The following is a 26,756-nucleotide window of genomic DNA, read 5'->3' as shown; positions in this document are numbered from 1 at the left end:
CTGAAACCACTCTCTTTTTTTAGCCCTAACATCCAGTCTCAAAGCCCTACTAATTTTACCTCCTAAATATACACCTTCATGTCTCTTCCTGCCTGAAGTCTCACCTACCTCCAAAAACAAGTTTAATCATGTCAGGACCCCCCTTGCTAAGCCTCCCCACTGTTGACCTAAAACAAATAGACTGGGACTTCCCTGGTGGCACAGTGGTTAAGAATCCGCCTGCCAATGCAGGGGACAGATTTGAGCCCTGGTCTGAGCAGATCCCACATGCTGTGGAGCAACTAAGCTCGTGCACCACAACTACTGAGCCTGAGCTCTAGAGCCCGCAAGCCACAGCTACTGAGCCCACGTGCCACAGTTACTGAAGCCGGCGCGCGTAGAGCCTGCGCTCCGCAACAAGAAGCCACCGCAATGAGAAGTCCGCGAACCGCAACAAAGAGTAGCCCACGCTCTCCGCAACTGGAGAAAGCCTGCGCACAGCTATGAAGACCCCAACGCAGCCAAAATATAAATAAATAAATAAATTTTAAAAAATTAAAAATAAAAATAAAAAAATAGACTGCCATTTATTTCTTCAGCAAAAAAAATGTTTTTTGGGGGATCAGCAAAGAAGTTCAATTCAGGATCTGCAACTATGGTGAGCCACATGAAAGTCCCCAGCAAAAATGGAAAAGAAGAACTCTTTTATAGAAGGGAAAAGGAAGTCAGGAGGGCTATAGTAAACAAAAAGTCCATGGCTCTTCCTTGGCTGAGTTGTGACAGTCTCTCATTGGCTGAGCTCTTGCCAAGAAAGAAGAGGAAGTCTTTCTTCTTCCTGTTGGGCTCTGCTATTGCTCTCACGCCCTCTTCTGGTCTCCCAACTCCTTTTTTTTTTTTTTAAATTATTTATTTATTTAATTATTTATTTATTTTTGGCTGTGTTGAGTCTTCGTTTCTGTGCGAGGGCTTTCTCTAGTTGCGGCGAGCGGGGGCCACTCTTCATCGCGGTGCGCGGGCCTCTCACTCTCGTGGCCTCTCTTGTTGCGGAACACAGGCTCCAGACGCGCAGGCTCAGTAGTTGTGGCGCACGGGCTTAGTTGCTCTGCGGCACGTGGGATCTTCCCAGACCAGGGCTCGAACCCGTGTGCCCTGCATTGGCAGACAGATTCTCAACCACTGCGCCACCAGGGAAGCCCTCCCAACTCCATTTTAATTGAAGTTTCAGTTTATTAACTTTTTACATGCCCCAATTTAGGATTTCCCATTGTTCTCAGGATATAGTCCAAACCTTTTAACTAGTCTTATAAGGCTGTCCAAGGTCTAGTCTCTGCCTCCTCATTCAGCCTTCAGTCGCCTGTCTCCCTCTTATACTATATATTCCAGCGAAGGGGATCAGAAAATGCCACTTTGGCATGAGGATTATTTTGAACCGAAAGCAGTTAAGGCAGCAAACATAAATCTTTTTGCCCTCCCCCTATCTGCCTAAAAGCACGACATAAATTCCCCTTTGTGAAGGTGTATCCTCTCCCCTCTCCTATAAAAGGAGCAGGAAAACAACCATTATCACTGGAGACAGAGGGTTGGCACTGAGCTGGCTCTGTACCAAAAACCCTTACTAAAATAACCTTTATCTTCCATTCATTTCCCCATCTATTTACCTTTCCACAATTTACCACCCCTAGAGGCCCAAACCCTGTTTCTTTGTCTTGTTACTTCTCCACAAATATATTGCCCTTTGCTAAGGTGATAGGTAGGCCCCAAATTCTAACCACCTCTTTGAGTCACTTATCACTGAATTCTCCCATGTATATGCATGTTGCATGTGTAAATAAAATGTTGTTTTTTAAAATTCTGTTAACCCGTCTTTTGTCAGTTTAATTTGCAAGGCCCCAGACCCTGAAAATAAGAGGGTAGAGGGAAAAGGTTTTTTTCTCTCCCCTACACCAGCTACATGGAACTTCTTGACCCACTTTCTTGCCCCAGAGTCTTTGTATATACTGCTCTCTCTGTCCAGAACACTCTAATTCCACTCTTCACTTGGCTATCTCTGCCCATCCTCCAAATATACTTCCTTAGATTTTGTTCTGATGTATTGGAATACAGGGATAGGTTGCCTATCCCTGCTACTGCTCGAGTGCTAACATACTTGTCATTACTCTTTTTTTTTTTTTTTTTTTTTTATAAAGTTATTTATTTATTTATATTTATTTTTGGCTGTGTTGGGTCCCCGTCCCTGCGCGGGGACTTCCTCCAGCTGCGGAGAGCGGGGGCCACTCCCCATCGCGGTGCGCGGGCCTCTCACCGTCGCGGCCTCTCTCGTTGCGGAGCACAGGCTCCAGACGCGCAGGCTCAGCAGCTGTGGCCCACGGGCCCAGCCGCTCCGCGGCACGCGGGACCCTCCCAGACCAGAGCCCGAACCCGCGTCCCCCGCACCGGCAGGCAGACTCCCAACCACTGCGCCACCAGGGAAGCCCGTCATTACTCTTATCACCCTTTACTGTGATTACTTCCTACCTAGCCTATAAGCTCCATGATAGAAGCCTTGTTTGCCTGTTGCAGGATGTATTCTCCACCCTTAATACAGCATCTGGTACAGGCATAACTTGCAGATATTGTGAGTTGTATTCAAGACCATCACAATAAAGCAAATATCAAAACACAGCAAGTCACATGAATTTTTTGTCTTCCCAGTGCTTATAAAAGTTATGTTTATAGTGTACTGTAGTCTATTAAGTGTGCAATAGTATTATGTCTAAAAAAATGTACATACCTTAATTTAAAAATACTTCAGCAAGTAATAGTAGTAACATCAAAGATCACTGGACACAGATCACCATAACAAATATAATAATAATGAAAAAGTTTGAAATATTGTGAGAATTACCAAAATGTGACACAGAGACACAAAGTGAGCAAATGCTGTTGGAAAAATAGTGCCAATAGATTTGCTTGATGCAGGGTTACCACAATCTTCAATTTGTAGACGGTAACAAAGCAAAATGTAATAAAACAAGATATGCCTGTACATGATGGGTATTCATTCTTATTTGTTTAATGAATGAATAGAATAAACTCATTCTGTTCCTATTATTATTTTTAAAAAATTTTTATTGGAGTATAGTTGCTTTACAATGTTGTGTTAGTTTCTGCTGTACAACAAGGTGAATCAGATAGATAGATAGATAGATAGATAGATAGATAGATAGATAGATATCTCCACTCTTTTTTTAGATTTCCTTCCCATTTAGGTCACCACAGAGCATTGAGTAGTTCCCTGTGCTATACCTGTTCCTATTATTATTTTTTGTTTACTGATTGATGTTATGTACTGAATATTTGTGTCCCCCTCCCCTCCCAATTCATATGTTGAAGCCCTAACCCCCAGTGTGGCTGTATTTGCAGATGGAGCCTCTAAGGTTAATGAGATCATAAGGGTGGAGCCCTGATCCAATAGGATTAGTGTCCTTATAAGAAGAGACACCAGAGAGCTCACTCTCTTTCTCTACTGCCCTCCCTTGTACATGCACATCACCATGGAAATGTCATATGAGGGCATAACGAGAAGGTAGTCAACTACAAGCTAGGAAGAGAGCTCTTACCAGAAACCAAATTTGCTAGCATCTTGATCATGAACTTCTAGCCTCCAAACTATGAGAAAATAAATTTCTGTTGTTTAAGGCACCCAATCTGTGGTATTTTGTTATAGCATCCTGAGCAGACTAATACAATTGGTTATTCTATTTATGTCTTGTCTCGCTAAGGGAAGGCCAAGTCTTATATTTCTCTATATTGTTCTTTGAAAAGCATTACATATTTAGTAGATGTTTAAAAAATATTGACTGAGTGATTAAAGTGTAAGCCTTGACAAATATTACTTCTTCTTCCTAAAGTACTTTTCCCTTTCTCTTTGACTGGTTAAATTCTACTCATCCTTCAGGCCTCAGCCTTAATATCACCTCCTCAGAATATTCCGTGTGCTACCTAATCTAAATTATTAGCTTCATCCTTTTTCTTTTTTTATAAAATTGAAGTATAGTTGATTTACAATATTGTATTAGTTTCAGGTGTACAGCAAAGAGATTCAGATATATATATCTATATTTATATATATATATATCTTTCCAGATTCTTTTTTTTCAACTTTCTTTTTTTTATATATAAATTTATTTATTTTATTTATTTATTTTTGGCTGCATTGGGTCTTCGTTGCTGTGCGTGGGCTTTCTCTAGTTGCAGTGAGCGGGGGCTACTCTTCATTGTGGTATGTGGTCTTCTCACTGTGGTGGCTTCTCTTGTTGCAGAGCACGGGCTCTAGGCGTGCGGGCTTCAGTAGCTGTGGCTTGCAGGCTCTAGAGTGCAGGCTCAGTAGTTGTGGCACACGGGCTTAGTTACTCCTCAGCATGTGGGATCTTCCCAGACCAGGGCTTGAACCCATGTCCCCTGCATTGGCAGGTGGATTCTTAACCACTGCGCCACCAGGAAAGCCTTTTCCAGATTCTTTTCCATCGTAGGTTATTATAAGATAATGAATATAGTTCCCTGTGCTATACTGTAAATTCTTGTTGTTTGTCTATTTTATATATAGTAGTGTGCATCTGTTAATCCCATACTCCTAATTTATCCCTTCCCTCCCCTTTCACTTTTGAAAGCCATAAGTTTGTTTTCTACGCCTTGTGAGTCTGTTTCTATTTTGTAAATAAATTCATCTGTATTATTTTTTAGATTCCACATATAAGTGATATCATATAATATTTGTCTCTCTGTCTTACTTCACTTAGTATCCTCTAGGTCCATCCATGTTGCTGCAAATGGTAATATTTCATTCTTTTTTATGGCCAAGTAATATTCCTTTATATATTTTTTATATATATATATATATATATACATATACATACATATACACACACATATCTTTTTATCCATTCATCTGTTGATGGACACTTAAGTAGCTTCCATGTCTTGGCTATTGTAAATTGTGCTGCTATGAACACTGGGGTGCATGTATCTTTTCAAATTAGCTCCATCCTATTGTTCTCTCTCACAGAGTTGTCATTCTTTTCCTTCATAGTATGTATGGTAATTTTAATTATATTTGTTTACTGTAAGTTCCTTGAAGGCAGGGACTTTGACTTTCCATGATATCCCCACCACCTAGCACAGTGCGCTGTACAAATATGAAGATATATTAAAATATTATAAATTTTTGGAATATCTGATGATTGAATGATTTGACCACTTAACTTATCTCTTATTGGTCATAACTTGATGCTTTTTTGACTCCCCCTCTCTGGACCCAGAGAACATGCTGGCCTTGCCCACACGTCCTTGAGGGATTTAAAGTCTAGGCAGTGTCTGAAGTGTTGAGGCTAATCAGAAGATGCATCTTGGCTAGGAGGGCTATGCAGACTCAAAGGTAAAGAGATCAATGGTAAGCAAATTAGCTTGTTTGGAGCGGAGGCTGTATAAACTTTGTTGAAATGATGGTGTTGGGGACAGTTGATAAGCTTTGGGTTCCAGGTTGATGACTTTAGACTGATAAAATAGACCAAGGGAGCTGCTGGTGGTGACTGAGCTGGGGAGTGACCTCATGAGAATGGAATTTGAGAAAGATTATGCTAACAGCTGAGGATTGTGTGAATTGGAGGAGAGAGTAGGGACCAGGAATGCAGCAGAGAGGCTGCTAGGGAGTCTAGGCAACTCTAAATTTCTATTATGATAGGATCCTAGATGGTTGAATCTGAAAAAAAGATGGAAAATGGAAATGGTTCCGAATTACTCATTTATAGTAAGAAATATTCTTATCCAATTCCTTCTCCTGAGGGCATTAAGATTCTAACCTTCTAACCAGAAGGCAGCTTGGTGACTATAGACTTCAAACCAAAAGAGCTAATTGAATGATCTTACTGGCTATTATCTACTTTTCCTCAGAAGGGACATATATGTCTGACTGCTAGACAAAAAATATCTGTATCATTTGGAGAGGACACCAACCAAATAATAGATTCTTTATTTCTCCCTTTTCTAGTTTCTAGAGAGACTTTCATTGTTCTCTAAATAAATTGCACAGCAATGGATTAAACACAGACTTGATTTATTCCAGTCTTGAGTATACACCATAGTGGTCTTAAATAGACTTTGTTATTATTCTTGGTTTGTTTTTGTGTCACAAATATATGATTTGGGAGATAGGTGATAAGCTAGGTTTAAAACATACTGAGTTTGAAATGCCTCAGGTGAGAAATGTCCAAAGGTCAATTGAAAATGTGAAGCTTGAACAATTTAAGAAAGAAGCTGGCACTGGAGATATAGATTTTTCAGGTAGAACTAAATGCTTTCTTTTTGGGGTTATGTTATACCTTGTAAAACCTTTGTGAGAGTATTTATCATTATATTGAAACTCTGTTTATATATCTGCATCCTCCACACCAGACAGTGAGCTCCTTGGGGCCAGCGGAGGCCTCTCACTCATCTTAGTAAACGTACCTGCACACTGTGGGTGCTCATTAGGTGCTGGTTGAATGAGTGAATGAGAGTAATGTAGATAAAGGAGATAAAGGAGAGGAGGGTCAGTGACATCTTTGGTGTTGTAAGTACAGCAGAGAAGGCCTAGAGATATCTAAGACCACAGATCTAGCCACAGACAAGTCACCAGTGGAGTGCTAGGGGGGAAGTCAGAATTCAAGAAGTAAAAGAAGAAGCTGGTGGAAACGGAAAACGAGAAAAGAGAATCATCTTGAGCATTGAAAGCACATCCCCAAATGCTGAGAACAAGTGCCTGCTAGGAGTTTGAATCACCTCCTCCTTACTGAGAGCCATCCATGCTGTAGGCGCCAGGCCAGCTCTTTCATTGATGCCTTCTTGCTTCCATGCTCCCTTGGGGGCCAGGCCTCTCCCAGAGGGAACCCCTATCAGCAATTCCAGCTCCCACTGTCACCTTAGAGTAGTGTCCTGGGCTCTTGTCCCAGGTCTGCCGTGACTCACAGTGTGACCTCGGGCAAGTCACCCCCTCTTCTCTGGGTCTCTAAAGCTCCTTGCAGCTGTCAGGATGTCTGGGAGAATGCAGTTTGGATGACTGGTGAGGATTCCAACTTGCTCTCTGCTGCTTTTCATCTGTAAATCGCTTTGCCAAACACCAGCTGTCCTGCGCTCAGCTTTCGGTCCTCAGGCGGGCTCTAACCCACCTGTCGTTGGGCCCCCCCAGCATCCTCCTCCCACAGTTCAGTTGGCAGATACGTCTCCAGGCGGCACTGCCTTGATCTCAGCACAGAAAATAGCTTCAGCCATTTAGGCTGACTGTTGAGTGATGAGGCCAAGCACATGTAGCTCTCTCCACCTGAACTAAAACAGCCAAGGAAACGAAGTTTGAGGACCTGATTTAAGTGCTCTGAGAGCCGGTGCTACCATGGTCCTTGAAATTTTGATTTTAGACACCTTTCTACTCCTTTTCTGCCTTTACCTTGGGTGCTCTGGGCCTTAAGGGTCTCTGACACTTCAGGTGACTCATTGCTTTTTTCCTCCTTCCTTGGTGGCAAGGAATCTTAGATACAGAGGACTCTGGGTTAATCACGCTCCTTGATTTATAGCCTTCTTTCATCAATGGTTCATGCAAGGCCTCTCTTGTTTAATTGTTTATTTTTTCCCTTTTATCTCATTACCCTTCCCATCTAAACTACGCTCGACATTACAACATTAGGCAACCATCAGATATTTTTAATGTGTATTTCTTTTGTTTGTATGTGTTCTTGAATAACAGGTAATGTTTCTAGTATGCATGTATTTTAAGATTTTTAATATATTTTATTCTACCTAGTGTACCCAAAATGTTATTTCAAGATGTAATCAATAAAAAATTACTAAGGAGATATATTACATTCTTTTTTTTTTTTTGGTCCTAAGTCTTCAAAATCCAGTGTGTGTTTTACTCTTATAGCATTATCTCAATTTGGATGCTAAATTTTCATCATAAATATTTGATCTGTATCTAGATTTCATAAAATTCACAGTTGAAAAGTAGATTCATGTACATGAGTTGTTCCAAACATACTTTAAAATTTTCCAGTAACTGAATCAAATACCAAAAAAATCATTTTCTTTTAATATTTGCATCCAAATTGAAAAAATTGCTTCATTTTAGAATTGATTTGACTTTGAAGCAAAAGCATGTCAGTTTCACAACTATGTGCAAGTTAAGTAAATTTACCAATTCTTGTGTCAATCAGTATTATTAACATGAAATTCAAAGAGATATTGCATAAATTGGAAAGCAACTCTAAGATTTATTAACACCAGCAAAACATTTAAACTTTTCTTGTCATTTTTGCAGCCAATTTACATAGAACTGTTGATTATAATTAAAATATTCTGTGTGTTTATGTTAGAAAAATGTGTATTGATTTGCGTTATGAGAAGTTTCAGTTTTAGCATAAATTCTTGTACCTATCTAGCTAAGTCACAAATAAGCATTTTCTTTCCTTGGAGCTTCAATTTTAGCTCGTTCATATACAATACGATATCAGTGAGATTGTATGCATATATTTTTAATTTATAGAAATGTTATCGTGGCTTATACCGCATTCAATTTCTTACTTGTCACTATGTTTCTTCTGTGTATGCATCTAATCCTTTGCTTCTAACTGCTACACACTCTTTCATGGTGCATGGTGCATCTTACCCAGGGATTCCCAGTGATGGAGACCCAGATTGCTTCCAACTCCTGCTTGATTGCCCTTCTAAATCACAAAGCAGTACTCCTTCTATCCCCCATATTTCTTAGCTTTTCTATTTTTTCTTTTTTTCTTTATTATTTTTTGGCTGCATCAGGTCTTAGTTGCAGCATGAGGGGTCTTTGTTGAGGCGTGCGGGATCTTCCATTGTGGTGCGGGCTCTTCACTATGGCGCGTGGGCTTCTCTCTAGTTGTGCCGTGTGGGTTTTTTTTCTCTCTCTAGTTGTGGCGTGAGGGCTCCAGAGTGCATGGGCTCTTTAGTTTGCAGCACGTGGGCTCTCTTGTTGAGGAGCACGAGCTCAGTAGTTGTGGCACACGGGCTTAGTTGCCCCGTGGCATGTGGGATCTTAGTTCCCCGACCAGGGATCGAACACATGTCCCCTGCATTGGAAGGCAGATTCTTTACCACTGAACCACCAGGGAAGTCCCAGCTTTTCTATTTCTTTGCCTTTCTTTTTTCCTTCTGGGAGACATTCTCTCTTTTGTCTTTCAATTCCCTAATATGTTTCCCAGCTGTGTCCATTCTGCTACTTTTCATATCTATTGTGTGCTCTATTTTAGTTATTTTTATACCTAACATATTGCTTGTTTTACTAAAGTTGTTTTTCTTATTTCAACTATTTTTTTTAAATTTATTTATTTATTTTTGGCTGCATTGGGTCTTCGTTGCTGTGCGCGGGCTTTCTCTAGTTGTGGCGAGTGGGGGCTACTCTTCGCTGCGGTGCGCGGGCTTCTCATTGCAGTGGCTTCTCTTGTTGTGGAGCATGGGCTCTAGGCACGTGGGCTTCAGTAGTTGTGGCACGCAGGCTCAGTAGTTGTGGCTCGCAGGCTCCAGAGTGCAGGCTCAGCAGTTGTGGCGCTCGGGCTTAGTTGCTCCGCTGCATGTGGGATCTTCCCGGACAAGGGTTCGAACCCATGTCCCCTGCACTGGTCTGCGGACCCTTAACCACTGCGCCACCAGGGAAGTCCCTCTTATTTCAACTATTATAATTTTCTGTATGTGATGTTTCTGTTTGGTTCTTCTTTATGTTTTCTTGTTCTGGTGTCGTATTGGTAATATGTTCCTTTATCTCTTTTAGCATGTTTATTATGCTACTTTTAAAATCTTGGTCTATCTGTTGTCATCTTTCTACTTAAGGTACAATCTGTAATCAAGTGGGTTGTATCCATCTGAATTAGTTGTGCTCCTCACCTGTCTTGTTATTTGGCCCATGGGCATGTAGGTTGCTCTGTTCAGCAATGTGTACAAGTGCCATTTAGCTCAGGGGGTGAGGGTCAGGGTTGAATGAGCCGTAAGACTGAGAACCCCAAGCACCAAAACTCCCAAGTCAGTCAGACCCAACCTCACTAAATAACTCCTCATGTCAGGGCTTCACCTTTTGCCCCCACCTTCCAAGGGAGAAGCAACCTTAGGGGAAGTACTTCTTAGATTGCAGCTCTCCTGCTATGAGAGTTTAGGGGATGAGGAAGGGAAACAACTGTCCAAAGTTCAGTTTCCCCTCCTATTTTTTATTGGCTCCTCACAAGCACAGTGCGTCTTCAGTGCCCTGATGTTACTCTTACCAGCACCTGGATCAGCGGTTTGAGTCATGAAGGTGATGGCACATGACTGTTTGTTCTAAGACACTGGCGGAGGAAAAGACAGATGAGAACCCCAGAGATCCTCTTCTTTTTTTTATCATTCCACAGCCATGCCTGGCCACCTCCTGCCGTAAACCAAAGCCACCCCTTTACCACACACCACACCAGTTCAAAACAGGGCCCCCCCTTCACCCAAGGGGTATCTCACAGTTTTCTTCATTTCTTGGTGTTTTCTGTTTATAATTCTTTCGCCGTTGACCTTGGGAGAGGGGGCAGCCGTCACACCGGTTCAGTCAAGCTTAAGGATTTTGATTACTTGCTTTGTGCTAGACACTGCTCTAAGTGTAGCATCTGTATTAACTCATTTAATCCTTACAATCACCCTGTGAGGTTATATTAGCAGCCCCATTTTACAGACGGGAAAACTGAGACAGAAAGAAGTTAACTAGCTTGCCTAATGGACAAATCAATCAGGACTCTAACCCAGAACTCTTAACTCCTGAGTGGGCCCTCTTAACCTCTGCCTTGCGGCAGAGCCCGATTTACCCAGTGTCCTCTACAGAGACATATACATGCAGTGTTGGCCAGAGCTTTGCCCCATTATGTCTAGCTTATGAGACACTGGCCGGAAGAGGTGGGGGGAGGTGAAGAGAACAAAGCATTAACAGCCAGGCATGCTGTCAGCATCATTTGATCCCAGGCAGGCAGGACACAGGCCCTACATGGTTAGAGGTGAAGGGAGGAGGACGTGTGAGTGTGTGGAAGCCCAGCCCAAAGGAGGGCTGATGTCAGTTCTCTTCTGTGCGTTTGTCCAGATTTGACATGTGGTGTAAGCTGATTGGTGTGAATTTCTGTTCTGCGTTTTCCATCTACTGAGTGTGAGGTTCTTCCAGTGGCAGCATTCAAGTGGCTGGAGCAGCTCTGGCTGGGGACCACTCGATGCCTCCCCAGAGGCAGTAGTTAGGCTACCAGTACCTGCTACTATGCTTGCCTCTTTATACTTCTGCCTCTTCCTTCCGTCTCTCTACTTTTCCTTTGCTCTGATTGGTCAACCCTGCCCTAGGTCCTGTGAAGGGTACTCCAGGTGGATGAAATTGGAAGGTGAAAGTCAGTGGCCGTGAAGCAGAAAGTGAAAGTGAAAGCTCTGACTCCAGTTCTTGGGGGTCTCATGAACTGTGGGCATCATGGGTTTTAGTAATAACAAGGCTAGTGTCAGGTATCTTGATTCTCGACACAGCTCCTTCAGGGAAACCACAGCTCTCCTCTAGTAGCTTCTGAAGTGCCAGCCACTTTTTTAGCTGGGGTTGCTTAAAGAGAATCAGAAACTGATTTGAGGAGCATCTCCTCCCCCACTGAGGTTTCAGGCAGGCAGGTTCCTCGTCTGAGTGTCGCTGACAGGCAGGCTGCTGGGCCCCAGGGACCAGTTACATGCTTTCTGAGCCACAAATATTTCACACTGTGGGTACCCAGCGGCCGCCCTTCCCCTCCCCCGTTCCCTTCCACCTCTTTCTCCTTCCTAAACCCACACCTTACAGTCAAGTTAGCCACGGCCACCTTACTCGTCCCTCCCTCCTGCGGGCCCCTCTCCTGGTGTTCCTTCCGGGAAACCTGAGACACCAGAGCACACCTCTAGCTTCCTCTGGCTCGGAAAACAAAGTGAAATTGACAGCTATGTTTGTTTCCTATATGCCAGAGATGGTTTGTGGTGTCTAACTAACATTATTTCATACAAATCTCACAACTTGAGAAGGAAATGTGTACTGTTAAAGGTCCTGAGGGTCCTGGGCCCAAGATTTAGAAATGGCAAAACCAGGATTCAGACCTATGCTTGTCTGCCTCTAAAGTCCACACTCTTTCCATGTTTTCAGATCCCCAGCCCCATTCTGCATTCCCAGTTTTCTAACCTCAGAGCTCTGTTCCCAAGCAGTCTGGATATTTTGTTTTGCCTTAGAATTAAAAAAAAAAAAAGAGGAGAAAGAAGAAAGAAAGAAAAAGAAAAGAAAGGAAAGGACAGAGTTACAGCTGCCTGTCTTTTGGGGATCATATTTCTTCACAGAATGATTAGAATACCTTGTTTTTCTATTCAACATCTCATTCACTGGTTATTTTTGAACTTTTAAACCATGGAACTATTTCTTACGAAATGACCATGGGACCTCCAGTATATAAAACACCTAGGAGTGGTGCTGTTTGAAGTGGCAGGGGATGGGGGAGCCCCAAGACCTGGCCCCTCTGTGTCCCTGACAGCCAGAAGCAAGCTAAGGAAGCCTTAGGTGTCTGTTGAACACACTGAAAGCTCCTGATTATCTCTCACTTTAGAGATGAGGAAGCTGGGGCCCAGAGAGGGGAAGCGACTGACAGTCAGAACTAGTAGTGTCTGGCTCTCGCAGCTTCTGGCCTGCAGCTTTCTACACTGTGGGTATCTCTGCACCTCGTCCAGGAAGGGGATGCGGGTGGGGGTAGAGAAAGAGGAGAGGCTGGGCTTCCTCTTTCCTCCTTCCTCATCACCAACATACTGAGCTCCCAACCCCCTTGGGGAAGGAGGTAGTACTTCCCCAGGAAGAATACTGAAGGGTGGAAGCAGAGGCACGCGGGAGCAGGGGACGAGGAGTCAGAAGGAAGAGAAGGCTGGAGAGGGGAAGGGGGAAGGGGGAAAGAGCCAAGGAGCTGCCGGACCAGCCCAGGACCAGGACTGGCCTAGGGTTTGCGTCCTGGTCTTGCTCTAGGGTCCCCTTGGGCAAGACCTGCCCCCCTTTCCTGCCTCAGTTTTCTTTGAAGGCTTCTCTGCTCGCCAGCGGTGAGAGCACGTATAGGGTCCAGGACGGGCAGGGTGGGGTAGGAGCACCGCACACGAGCAGTCGGGCTTAGCTGGCGCAGCTCCGCCTGTGAAGAGCTGAACGTCTCGCGGTAGCTCCGAGGTCTCCTGGGCCTTAGATTCCTCACCTGTCACACCAGACGGGATGAGACGATCTCTAAGGGCCCTTTTGGCTCTGAAAGATGTGGGACCTGGAGCCTGTGCTTAGGGAACCCAGAGAATGGGCAGATGTGGGCTCCACGGCACCAGGCGTTCTGTGGTCTAGCAATCTTGGGGTTTCTTTTGGTTTTTTTTTAATGTATATTTTTAAGTCTTTATTGACTTTGTTACAATATTGCTTCTGTTTTATGTTTTGTGTTTTTGGCCCCGAGGCATGTGGGATCTTAGTTCGCCCACCAGGGATGGAACCCTGCACTCCCTGCATTGGAAGCTGAAGTCTTAACCACTGGACGGCCAGGGAAGTCCCTAGCAATCTTGTTTTATGGGAGAGGAAAGTGAACCTAGAAAGGCAAAGTGACTTTTCTGCTTCTCTCAGCTTTATTTCTCTTCAACCTCTGAAATGTAGAGCCATACAATTCAGTTCAAAGCAATTCTGTGCAGTGGAGAAGCTTTTTGTTGTTGTTTTTCTGAACATTTTTTTTTGACTTTCAACTTTTTTTTTTTTAAATAAAAACAGTACATGCTCGTTGTAAAGACTTCCATTAATACAGGAAGTGAAAAAAGTAAAAACTGCAAATTGCTGTCATCCTCCTGTCCTTACCCTTTGTGTCCTTTGGGGTGTTTCCTGTTAACATTTTAATGGTATTCATCCTGACCTATCTGATGAACCCACAAATATATATGTGTCCCCCCCCCCCCATGGGATTATAATATCAATGATTCAGGCACAAACTTTAGAATCAGACACACCTGGGTTCTAATCCCAGTTTATAGCTAATTAGCTGAGTGGCCTTGTTACTTGACCAGTTTTAGTCTCAATTTCCTCATGTGTAAAATGGGAGTAATAATATCTACCTTATAGGACTGCAGTGAAGATTTAAGGAGATTTTGTGTGAATGGCACTTAACTACCAGTGCCTGATACACAGTAAGTACTATACACACACACACACACACACACACACACACACACACACACACACACATCCAGGGGGCACAGAATGAGTTAGAGGTACAGTATATAAAAATGAGACCCAAGTTTCCTGACCTTCAGTCTCATCGACTTTCAGCCAACCTCTCTGCTTCTTACCCTGGCTCCACTGGGCACAAGTTATGTGCTCAATATTTGTTGAATGAATGAAGCTGTGGGGTGGACCCAGGGATTTGAGGTCTGTGGAGTTCCCGGGGAGCCTGCTCTGGGAGATGCAGGGCTTTACCCGGTGGACTGGGAGGGTGTGGGACAGTGTGAGCTGTCCGGACCAGCTGTTGCTTCAGGGTGCCAGGCCGGAGAGTTGAACCTCAGGGCAGAGCTGAGGCCCCAGAGTGGCTCTCAGCTTAAAGGATCTTGGCTTAAAAGGAATGTGCAGTGGGCTGCCTCTGTTCAGGAGGGACTAAAAAAAGCCTCGCCCTCCCCTGGGCTTTGTGTGAGGATTATCAACTGCTCAAGTCAGCTCATCTCTCTGGCTGGACTCTGGCATTTTTGAGAGGGTCTGTTTCCCTGGCCCCTCTGGGTGTCCACTGATTGGCAGGAAGGGGTCAGCCTGACCCAGAGGTGGAGGTCATGAGGAGTGTGAGGTGTGGGGGGAGGGGGAGGGGGAGGGGGCCGGTAGCCCCAAACCTGGTGACAATGCACAGTTGTCAGCTGTACCCTGCTGGTGTTTCTTCCTTTTATAGTCAGCAGCAGTTGCTCTTGCGATCACCCAGCCCCTCCGTGGGGGCTCCTGCCCAGGATAAAAGGGGCGGGAGGCAGCCCAGTCTCCCGTCTCATCTCCTGGGCGCTGCATCTCTTGATTCCTTCCTAGGTTCCAGCTCTGCGGAAGAGCCCAACAAGACAACATGCCTCCCAAGAAGCCTGAGCCTAAGAAGGAAGCGGCCAAGGTAGCTTCAGCCCCAGCCCTGGCCTCTGCCACACTTCCTGAGCCCCACAAGGAACCTGCCTTTGATCCCAAGAGTATAAAGGTAAGTGAGCCTCAGCCACTGGGATGGGGGTGGGCATGACATTCAGGGTCCTCTTTGCCCTGGAGCCCAGAGATCTCCTTCATGGAGGCTGGACCGCGGTGAGGGCTGCGGTGTCCATCCCCCACTCACAGTCCCATGGGGCGTGGAGCAGGTGCTGGGGCTGGTGAGGGCTATTTTGGATTGCAGGCTTTTCTGCTCTGTCTGAGGAAGCCCTGCTCTGTCATCCCAAATTTGCCCAGCAAAGTTGGGAATGTCAGGGAGGTACAACCAACCAACCACCTAAACTTTCTTTAAGGCACTGTGGGGACCACCATAGTGAAGTAAAAAAGACTGTGTGATTTCTTATGGAGAACAGACACAGAATGATAACTTCCGGTGTAAATGGGAGTAGGTGATATAAAGAGCGAGGGAGCCCTGCTCTCTGGGTGCTGGGGTCTGGGGAAGGCTTCACCTGCAAAGACACTTGCACTGGGTGGGTGGTGAGGGCAGGGAGGCCCTAGATAAGATGAGAAGAGCCTGCTTCTCTCTCCTCTTCCCCACCCAGGTGGACCCCTCCTTCTGTGCCCTTAGCCTGGGCTCCTATCTGGAGCATGCAGTGGCCTAGCCTAGCCCAGGCCGAGACCCTCTCTCTAACCTGGTGTGGGCGCTGGGCCAGGCTCCCACTGCCGCCGCAGCCCTATTCCCTCTCTGCCCCACCGCGCTCCCCTCGCCCTGAAAGGCTCCTCTCCTTGGAGCTGGTGTAGACCCTGCCTGCTGACTAGTCATTTTAGGCCTCCCAGCTATCTGGCCCAGCTGCTTAAGGAATGGAACGGGGAGGGGATGGGCCAATGAAGGAGGGGGTCAGAGGCCTCTGGAGACTGAAGCAGTTTTAAGCTTTGGCACCAGAATGTAAGAGGTCAAGTGGCTACTGGTATGAAGGGCTATTAATAGCAGGTTGGGAGTGGTGGGCCCTTGGGTATATCAGCCTCAGGGCAGGGCTGGGGGTGGTGAGGAATCAGATCAAAATTAGAGCTCAGGACCTGGTTCTGTGACAAAGAGGAAGAGAAACTAGCCCCCAGAGCTCTAACTGGATGACCCTCCCTGGCTCTCTCAGGATACTTCCTGGTACCCACAGCCCTGGGAGACCCTGCCACTGTGCCCAGAACCCTGGGGTTGATCTATGGTAGTCCCTACAAGGGGCGGAATTTAAGCAGAACTGGCTTGGCCAAGAGATGGGACATTCTGGGGAAACTGAGGCACAGGGTAAGACCTTGAAAGTACCTGAAGGTTTTCTAGGTCATACATTGCTCCCTCTCTGGGCAAAGCCTAGCAAGAAAAGCTGACGATCTCCCCCTTCAGGAAACCTGGATTTCTGATTTGTTCTGATAACGCACTGTTCCCTTCGGACAGCCTAGTCTGGACAAGAGCTGCCTAGTGGTATCATCCGAGTTCCTTCTCTTTGGCCTCTCACTTCCCTCCATACACCCACCTTCCCCAATTTCTCACATCTGGTTGCAATTCTCTTTTCCATGTCTGGATTTTCCGGTTCTGGGAGTTGTTGAAATTGCTTTAAAGTGGAAAAAAAAATTAGGTATTTTTCATGAAGACTATTTTCACTATTATTATACTTTACCCAGTTCCTTTGCTTAGAAGATTCTTTGCTCAAAAATAGAGCAGGGGAGGGAGGGAGGGAAGAAAAAAAAATAGAGCAAAAGTAAACTTAAGCCCAATGTGTGTGGTTATGACCATATATTCAGATGTTATGTTGTTATACTAATTTCTCTTACAATGTTTAATCCTGGGGCTTAAAGCATCGCAAAGTAAGGCAAACTGCACCGTTCCCCAGAGGGTTCATTCAAAGCATCCTTTACCCCATTTAGGGGGTTTATTTAACTTTCTGACGAGCCCTCCCTTACTCCTTCGGCAAAGTCCATTCCTGGGCACAGCCAGTTCTCGTCCCAACACGGTGTAACCCCTCTCCTGCTCTCCTAGCTCGTTCCGGCCACCTCCAGTGGTCCTCATTAACGAGGTCAGCCTCGGATGGGCACAGAGCAGCAGAATCAAGACTAGGAATGGTGGCACACAAAGAAGATGCTCCAGGATTGGTTACCACCACCAGCGGAGAGGGGATTTGAGGGGGTGGTGGTGGTAGATAAGGACCATGAAGTAACATGCAAGATCCTAAATTAAAATAATGACTCATGCTTGTTCATTGTCATTCATCTTCAGAGCCTTCCACCTTCTTCTTCTGTACTCAGATTTGAATTTAGGGGGGAAAACCCAAACTTTACTCCTCTCAACAAATATATTTTGAGTGCCTACTCTATGCCAGGCATTTTCTGGCAAATCCCCTGCCCTGCCAGGACCCTGGCTTCACGGAGTCACAGTACACATAAAGGCATGACAGGAAAACAGGAAGCATCCAGGGCCTGCCTGAGAGGGATGTGTGCCGAAGGAGGGGCTAGGATGGAGGGAGTGAGGGAAGGCTTTGTTGAAGGAGGTGGGTTGAAAGTCAGCATCAAGTAGAAAGGGGAGAGACTGAAGGGGTGGATGCGAGGGCTGTTTACAGCCGCTGGGACGGAATTTACATTCGACCCAAAGGAATTATAATAGGGAGTCAGTGTGGGGTCTAGAGTTATTCAGAGTGTTTCTCTTTCCCTCTCATTTGGAGCCATCACTTAACAAGTGGTGCTGAGAGAGCTTTGGAGGCTGCATTATTTGACAGCCTGTCAGTTGTGGCCTAGTTGTCAGGAGGCCGGTGTTTGACTCTCAGCCCGTAGTCTCCTTCCGTCCTCATCAGTGTCTGCTGGAGGTGACCAGATTGCTGTGGAAGCCGCTTCTGCTTCCCTTTGGAAGGCTTTAGCAGTCCCAGCCCTCATTCCTCTGTGTTTCTCTCCACAGATAGACTTCACTGCTGACCAGATCGAAGGTGAGTACTAGCAACCCCACCTATCCCACCACACTCTCTCTGTTGCGCTTCCTGGGGAGGAGTTGTTGTCACCACCATAATAGTAATCACCACCATCACAATCACCATCATCACTGTCACCACCATCACCATCACCATCATCATCATCGTCATTGCAAACCCGTCTTTGAGTCAGGGTACACAAAGGCGTGACTGGAAAACAGTTATGCAAAATAGCAAGTATAGGTGTGTTCTCTGCTCACTTTCACCTACTACATGTTATTAGTTAAGCACTTTACGTGGATTAGTTTTTTTAATTCTCACCACAACCCTGTGAGGTAGGGACTATCACCACCCCACTTTACAGGTGATAAAACTGAGGCACAGAAAGGTTGGGTGGCTTGCCCAGTCTCACACAGACAGTTGGTGGTGGAGCCAGGATTCTAACTCAGGCAATCTGATTCCAGACTTCAGTTCTGAACTACTCTGCCAGACTGCCTGGAACATAATAGATGCACAGCAAAAATGCCTTTTTTTCCCTCCACTCTATAATCTCCTATCCAAGATATTTAGAAGCCCTCATTTCTGGTTTGTTATTGGAAAGCCCTCCTCAGGTTACCAGCACCCTCTCCCTGCATCCTGAAGTCTGCCAAGATGCTCACCCCCTAATGGTGGCAGGACCAGCAGTGACTTGAGGGTGCCTTAGTCCACCTGTGATCTCCATCAGCCCTTCTCCGTCTTTGATGAAGACAATTTGTTTTCTCAACTTAATATAAGTATTATTAGCTTCAAGACAAGCCTCAAGACCTCCTGCCCTCCAACTTAATTGTTGCCCCTCAGCCCTCTTCTGTAGGAGTCTGGTGTTTTGAGAATGAAATGTTTCATCAAGTGATATCTACTTTACAGCTGGGATCCACCCTCACTGCAATTTATCCCTTTGTTTCCCCCACCGAATGCCTCCTGGACATAAAATCATAGGAATTGAAAGGGACCTTGAAAGGGACCTTTAAAGGTCACCTGATTCAACCCCTTGATTTTAAGCATGGACTATATTTTAAAAATTAAACTAATCCATGAACATGGTAAAAAAAAAATCATATACTACTTAAAAATAAAGAAAATTAAAAATATTTTCCCCTTGCTTTCCTCTCATACTGATCCCCTCTCCCCAAAACAATCATTGTTAATAGGTCTATGTATCCTTTGATAAAAAAATATATAATGTTATACCAGTATGTATGTATGTATGTGTAAAGTTTATACAAATTGAGTCATGTGGTGCATACTGTCCTGCATCTTTTATTTAATATATATTTGGGTTTAACAATGTATAACATAGTACATATTATTTAATATTATATTTAAATATCTTTTTATATTTAACACCAACAGTTCTACCTCATTCTTTTAAATAGTTATATAGATTCTCACACGTGGATGCACCTTTTAATCCAATCAGGCCCACATTGATAGACCTTCAGGTTGTTTCCAGTTGGGGGAAATAATGCTTTCCCCAGGGGATCTTCCTAGCAATGAGTCAAAGGATATGTGCATTTTAATAGTTATTGCCAAGTTTCCCTCCAAAAAAGTGATGCCAGTTACCCACCAATAGGGCATGAGAGATGGCAGATGCATTTTGAAACAAGTGAACTGAGTCCGACTCCATTACCCTGTGGACACTCACTTTCCATCAATAGTTTGTAGTGCTGTGAAATTCTTAAAATAAATTTTAATACATTTTAGTTAAATATATACTCAGTGTATATACAAACACAGTGGTACCCATGAGGACTAGAAAATCAACTAATGATAAAAAATTCTCATTTCCCAAATGGGAATCCTGGTCAAAGCCAACTGAGACAGCTGGTTGCCTCTTTTCTCCGTGAAGATTTTCAGGGCTGGGGCCTAACTCATTCCAGCCTTTCATCCCTCTGACTTTGAAGGCATTGTTCCTTAGGTTGGATTGGAATTGTTTTTGCTTTAATTTTATTCCTATCTCTTCATTTGCTCTTTGGTGAAACTGAAGATGGTTTTCTCCTGTTTTGCTGGAAAGAAGGTTATCAGCAACCAGGAGACTTTGATATTAGCCCTAAATCTGCCACTATTGGCCATGAGACTTAGAGCAAGTCACTTCTTTAAACCTGGATTTTCTTATCTGCAAAGTGAGGGTATTTGGTTCTCTTCAATTCAGAAATTCTGTGACTCTATTCAGCATCTTCTAGATACCCTCCATCTATTTGAAGATAGTTATCAGATCCCTTCCTAGCTTTATGATCTCCAGGTGATATGGCTCCAATTTCTTTTATTTATTTATTTATTTATTTTCTCATAGGAATTAGTTTCTAAGTCCTGACTTCCTTCTCTGGTCCATATTTCCATATCCTTCTGGAAAGGGATCACCACCATTGTTCACTGCTCTAGCAGGCAGCTCCCTACCACAGATCTTTCAGAAGTTTCTTCTGGGACAATGAACTTCATCTCTCATATACCTCGAGATCACACTGGCCTTATTTTCCTCCTAGTAGTTATCCTAGACTTCAGTGTTTGGTTTTTATGTGCATACCAGCCTTCCCAGCAGTCTGGAACATTAGCTGGTATAGCAGGCCTCTTCCTCCTCCTCCTCTTCCTCACTTGGTTTCCTTAATAGTTGGCTGGAAGTCACATCTGCAGTGGCCTATAAATGAGGATAATAATAGCTATAGCATAAAGTCTTTGTAAAGATGAATGGGATAATTCATGCAAAGTTATCAGCTCAGAGCCTGGCCCACCGTAAGTGCTCAAATCATAGGTCATTATTCTTGTTATTTCCCTCCTGTTCCATCCTTCTATTAAATATCATTCTTCTTTTAAGTGGAGACTCCTACTTTTATTAAGTTTGCCCTCACTCTTCTGAATGAATTAGGAGAAGATCAAAAAGTCTGAGTTCAGATTCAACTACCATATTTATTGAACAATGAATTTGTGCCAGAAGCCATGCTAATTGCTTTAAAAGTTAAAAAAAAATTAAATTGTTCTAACAAAGCTGTGAGGTCAATGCTATTCCTTTTGACAGAGGACAAAGTTCAGTGAGGTTATGTGACTTGGCCAAGATCACACAGTTAAGTGGTAAAATTGGGATTAAACTCAGTAAGAGATTACTAACAGCATTGTTGGAAAATTTACTCTGTGTTAAGACACAGAGTTAAGGTTTTTTACGTTCATTATTGTATTGTATTTGAATGAAATTTAAGGACCCTATGAGGTAGGTGCCATTTATAGAAGAGAAGAGGTTTACAGAGGTTAAATATTTACTTGCCCAAGGTCACACAGCTACTAAGCAATGGAAACAGAATTTGAACTCAATTATTTAGTAATTTGAAAGACATGCAGTTTTATATCTTTGAAATTCATACAAAGCCTAATAAAGAGTGGCAGGTAAATGTCTTGGGGAACCTGCTTTGATATGTGGAATGATTTGTAAATAATCCATATGCAGCATCAAAGGAAATAAGTGTTTCTAAAGTGCTTAGAGAGGATTAAAAGCAGCTTTTCTCCTAAGTAGTTCACACATTCTTCTTAGGTTTATATTGTTAATCTGCTTAGTAAACCGTTTCTTCGCGGGTAGCATAAGGTAATTTCAATGCCATACCCAGTCCATATTATTCCCAGTGAGGAGTTGGTTGAATCCAAATTGATTAGGAATTAAGGTTCTTTGCAAAGGGCCCAGGAGTGCCTTCATTCAGCCTTGCCCCTTGGACACCTGCCCTGGAACCTTCTGGGAGTCTGGCTCCAGAACTAGGAAATATAATAATAACCAGCATTTGTTGATTCCCTGACCACATGCTAGACACCATGCTTGGAGTGCTTTGTAATCCCCCAAGCTGCCCACACAGGTGGACACTGTATCCTTACTTAGAGCTAAGAAACAGAGGGCCCATGGGAGTTAGGAGTTTGCCCGAGGCCACCTGCGGGTCAGTGGTAGCGCTGGGGCGGGCTGACTGTTTCCACGAGGTCACCTTGTCCCGCCTGGGAGCCCCCTCTCAGCCTGGAACAGGCAGTGCTGATGTTAGCTGACTTTTGAACAGGTCTTTTCACTTTGCAAAGTGCCTCCACACACTGCCACCTCCTTTGACACTCCTAGTAACTGGGAGGTGGGGCGGGGGGGGTTGGTGGAGCCTTACTTTCTGTGCGTGCGCAAGGAAACCGAGACCCAGGCCTGGGCTGCTTGGCAGAGCCGAGAGGAGAACCCAGGAATCCTGACTCCTCAGCCACCGCTCTTTTCACTTCCCTGCCTCTTTCAACAGTCAGCCACCTCACCTGCAAAGGGAAGGATGGGTGGATGGGAGGGGCGGGGGCAGGGGAGACTTCAAATGATGTGACAAGGGATAGATGGAAGAGATCCCAGGCCCAGCGCTGGAACAGGTCGTGGGGCTCCAGGATGCTTCTTTAGTTGTCAGAAGATGGGGTGGGAATGGGTTACAGGGAGCGGCTGGGATGATGGCTGCAGGGAAATACTGAAATATTTTATCAACCACGCTGAGGCGGATCAGCCCCCAGCCACCGCCTTCCCTTGGCCCCGGGGGCTGCAGCCAGTCTTTTCTCTGCAGAGTTCAAAGAGGCCTTTTCGTTGTTTGACCGGACCCCGACTGGAGAGCTGAAGATCACCTACGGGCAGTGCGGGGACGTGCTGCGGGCCCTGGGCCAGAACCCCACCAACGCCGAGGTGCTGCGTGTCCTGGGCAAGCCCAAGCCGGAAGGTCAGCGTGGGCCTCGTGGTGTCTCCCCGCCGCCCCTGGGGCTCTCTCCCTTCAAGACCAACCTACCCTCCCCAGGTTACCCTCCTCCCATTGCTAGAATTACCTGGGAGCGCCTGGCACTTAGTTGACCCTCGAAAAGTGTGACTTGGGCTTGTTCTTGTTTTCCCCATGAGGGCGGGAGCTCCTGGGGAGCAGAAGCGACATTCTACTTCTTCAGTGTCTTCCTCTGACACCGAGGGTGCCAGGGACATGGGACAGGGAAGCTTGGAGGGAAGCTGATAACTGGCCAGCTCCCCCCTCTTCCCCACCAGTAACTTGTGGTTGAGGTGTCACAGCACTGAGCTGTCCTGTTTCTAATGATGGTTAGATCATTGAGGATTGCCAATTATTCATTTAATATAAATTAGAGCAGACTCAAGATTAGCTCTATAATGATGCTTCTTTCACTCGTTTGCATTTGATAGATTTTGGTGAATGAGAGCTTAGAAAGTGGTGCAGGTGGCAACATTTGTGAATGTCACCTGTCACCATGGCAGTCAAGTTAACAGCTGCCCTAACACACATGTCCTTCTGAGAGGACGGGGCCAGGCAGACCTGGGCAGGAGCCCCCAGCCAGGGTGGGCCATCTCTGGAAGCTTCCTGGGCCCCATTTTGGCTCTACCCCCTTCCTTGGTTCTGGCCCCTTCCCCTCCTGCTCTTGCTGGTGAAGACACCGATGGGGGGTGAAGGATGTGGGCCAGAAGGGCCAGAGGACCAGGAGCCTACCAGTGTCAGCAGGGCTTCTCAGAGGTCGAAAGATATCTGGGCACTTCCACTGTGGGAGGTTCCTGGGTTATAAAAGAAAGCAATGCCAACATTTGGGGTATTTAAAAATGGTTTACCTCTATTAAATTAAAGCTCTTAACACATGACAATGTGGGAGAAGGGTGCTAGTCACACAAGAATCACACATTTTTAAAAATGATTGATTCAGAGTTGCTCCAGGCAGTGTGGTCTAGTGATGGGACCCAAATTTGGAGTTATGCAGAATTTTCTTTTTGCAATTTTGTCAGTTTACCCTTGTGACTGGGAGTCTATCACGTGTCAGAAGTCTAAGTTGTGAATGTGAGGCCTGCGCTGTGTGGCCCTTGGGGCCCCTCAAAGCCTACTGCTGCCACCTCAGCTCCCTGCCCCGCTGGCCACCTGGAGCTCAGAGGTCTGGGTGGAGCCACGGTCCCTCTTCCCTCCTGCCCTAGTCCTTTCACTGAGAAGAGTGCCCAGAGCCAGCTCCTGCCTGGCTCCCAGGCCTCTGAGCCCTCCGGGATTGCTGACGGGGTGCCCCACCCAGAAGTGGCGGCGGCTGAGCTCTGGGTGCTGCCAGGGACGGGCTAGCCTGGCAGAGCCGGGTGAGACCCCTCCTGACCCTCTGCTCCCTCGAGCTCACGTCGAATCCCCTTTCCTTCCCCGTCCCCGCCGCAAGAGATGAATGCCAAGATGCTGGACTTTGAGACGTTCCTGCCCATCCTGCAGCACATCTCCCGCAACAAGGAGCAGGGCACCTACGAGGACTTCGTGGAGGGGCTGCGCGTGTTTGATAAGGAGAGCAACGGCACGGTCATGGGCGCTGAGCTTCGCCACGTCCTCGCCACCCTGGGTATGCCAGCTGGGCACAGGTGGAGCCCGAGGGCAGGGGGAACAGAGGCGTGGGAAGTGCCCGAGTGGCATATGTTGGGGAGACACGGGGGTCCCTGCGTCCTGAGGATCACATCCTGATCCAGGCCTGTCTTGCTTCCCCAACTGGGTTTGCTCAGCAGGGTGGGAAGGAGAGGAGAGCAGGTTGGCTGAGCAGGGGTGAGGCCTGAGAGGTAGGACCAAGGGCTCCTGTCCTTGTCTTTGCCTCAGTCACTGGGGCCCTGGTCTGCTCACCCACTGGTGGCTGTAGCCAGAGGGAGAGACCTTGGGAACTAGGAAGGGCCTTAAGACCCTTGGCTCCACCCTCCAAAGCCTCTGGGGGAGCTTTGGTATTGCCACTTCCTACATCCAGGAAGTCTTGAGCCATCAGACTCAAGGGGGTGCTTGGGTTTGGCCTGTGCCTCCTTTGCCCATCTGTAATTAAGTGCCCACTGCCTCCCGCCCCAGGAGAGAAGATGACTGAGGCTGAAGTGGAGCAGCTGTTAGCAGGGCAGGAGGATGCCAATGGCTGCATCAATTACGAAGGTATCGGCTCATGCTGCGCTTCCCCGGTCACGCAGAGATGCGGGGTTGGGTACAGTTTGGGCTGGGCTGTGCTGCAGAACAGAACAGATGCAGGAGCTAGGGAATATGTGCACCCCATGGGCTTTGGTGAGCTCCCAGTGGATATTGCTCTTTTTCTATCCTGGGAGTGAACATCATGGCGTAATGCAAGGGGCATGGATTTCGGAGATAGCTCTGTGATATACCAGCTGTGTGACCTTGAGCAAGTCACTTACCTTCTCTGAGCCTTGGTTTTCTCATCTGAGCAATGGGGTGATGCTGACCCCTTTCCCAAGGTTGCGGGGATTGGCAGAGATAATGTAGCTCATTTCATCTGTGTCAAGTACCAGCACAGAGAATGGACACAGAGCAGTGGTTATGTCTCTTCCTTCCTTCCACCTTCTCCCCATCAACCCCAAATGGGGGAAAGAATCATGGTCTGAAGAAAGGGTATTGGGAAGGTTTGAGGTCAGGCGGTATAGAGCAGGGAGAAGAGGTTTAAGGGGCTGAGAGGGGCCAAGTGCAGTGGCTGATTTCCATCTTCTTTCCCAGCCTTTGTCAAGCACATCATGTCTGGGTGAAGCAGACCCCTCCAGGGTGAGTGCAGCCTCTCCTTCGGGGTCCCTCTGGGGCCCCACAGGGCACTGCAGGGGGTGGAGAACAGCCTGGCCCCACCCATCAGTCCCCTGCCCTCTTAGTGCTCCTGTCACCTCCTGCCCTGCCCCCTGCCCTCCCTGGTCTTTGCACCTGACCTTGACCTTCATCAGTCACATCCTCCTGCCTCTTCTGGGGTCTCTCAAGGCAAGACCATTCCCTCAGGAGGGGCCTCCTGTATAGGCTCCTGTGTGTGAGGAGCCAGGTCCCAGGTGCCCTTGACCCTGTTCCTCTTTTCTCCTTTCCCTGACCACCCCCTGTGCCCTCCTGCCCAGGCTTGGTGCCGTCCTGGTAGGGGTGGGGTCTGTGATCAGGGGCTGGGTTATGGACAGTGAGGTAGAGCCCTCTAGTATATCTAGAGTATATCTCACTAGTATATCTAGTGCTTTCTTTCAGGTGCCTGGCCCATGGCCTTAGCCCAGGTGAGTTAACGAGAGGCCCAGAGTGACTGAGCTGGAGTTGGAGTCCTGGACTCTCCACTGCACCGCAGCCCCGAGGACCTCATGGGCCCATAGCCCTCCCCGTAAATAAACAGCTCCGGCAAGCTGTGCCGAGTTCCCTGATTCCAACCAGTCTCTGAGTTGCTTTTTTAAATGAATTAACTAGTTGAGCTGGGTTTTTGTGAGTCTGTGTGATAATGTCACCTGAGGCCTCATGCATATTCCTCAGAGAAATGAGCAGTGTCTGGGAGCTGGGGGACAAGGGCCAGAGCCCAGAGATCTAGAAACATGAAGGCCAAACCATGAGCAGAGAGCTCAGGAATGGCCTGCAGTTTGAGGAGCTGTAATCAGGAGGAGTTTCATTTCCTTCCAAGGCTCACTCTCCACCTTATGTCCCGTCCAGGTGACAAATAGGAAGAGGGCCACCTGAGCCCTGGGGATACCAAGGACTCCTCAAATAGTCCTTGCTTCTTCTTCTTTTTTAAAAAAATTGTGGTAAACAGGGGGAAGGGTTGGGGGGAGGGATAGTTAAGGAGTTTGGGATTGACATGTACACAATGCTATACTTAAAATGGATAACCAGGGACTTACCTGGCGGTCCAGTGGTTAA

The 26,756-nt window shown here is 46.2% G+C and overlaps 1 protein-coding gene across 5 annotated transcripts in view; it reads left to right on the top strand.

Annotated features, from left to right (window-relative positions):
• The window catches only part of MYL4 (myosin light chain 4), a 29,870-nt gene extending 3,570 nt beyond the window's left edge, over positions 1-26,300 (top strand). The window contains exons 1-8 of one of the 5 annotated variants that reach the window (XM_036836614.1): positions 14,665-14,744; positions 15,059-15,215; positions 18,096-18,123; positions 22,689-22,838; positions 24,298-24,471; positions 24,957-25,034; positions 25,605-25,649; positions 26,090-26,275. In XM_036836614.1, coding sequence (XP_036692509.1) covers positions 15,093-15,215; positions 18,096-18,123; positions 22,689-22,838; positions 24,298-24,471; positions 24,957-25,034; positions 25,605-25,633 — 582 coding nt within the window. In that variant the 5' untranslated portion in view covers positions 14,665-14,744; positions 15,059-15,092 and the 3' untranslated portion in view covers positions 25,634-25,649; positions 26,090-26,275. The other 4 variants (XM_036836612.1, XM_036836611.1, XM_036836615.1 and 1 more) reach the window with 4 other exon arrangements.
• The last annotated feature ends 456 nt before the right edge of the window (positions 26,301-26,756 follow it).

This window comes from Balaenoptera musculus, chromosome 20 (genome assembly GCF_009873245.2).
Source record: "Balaenoptera musculus isolate JJ_BM4_2016_0621 chromosome 20, mBalMus1.pri.v3, whole genome shotgun sequence".
In the NCBI taxonomy this organism is placed as follows: domain Eukaryota; kingdom Metazoa; phylum Chordata; class Mammalia; order Artiodactyla; family Balaenopteridae; genus Balaenoptera; species Balaenoptera musculus.
Note: the sequence above shows the minus strand (reverse complement) of the source record. Positions and strands in the feature narration are given on the sequence as shown.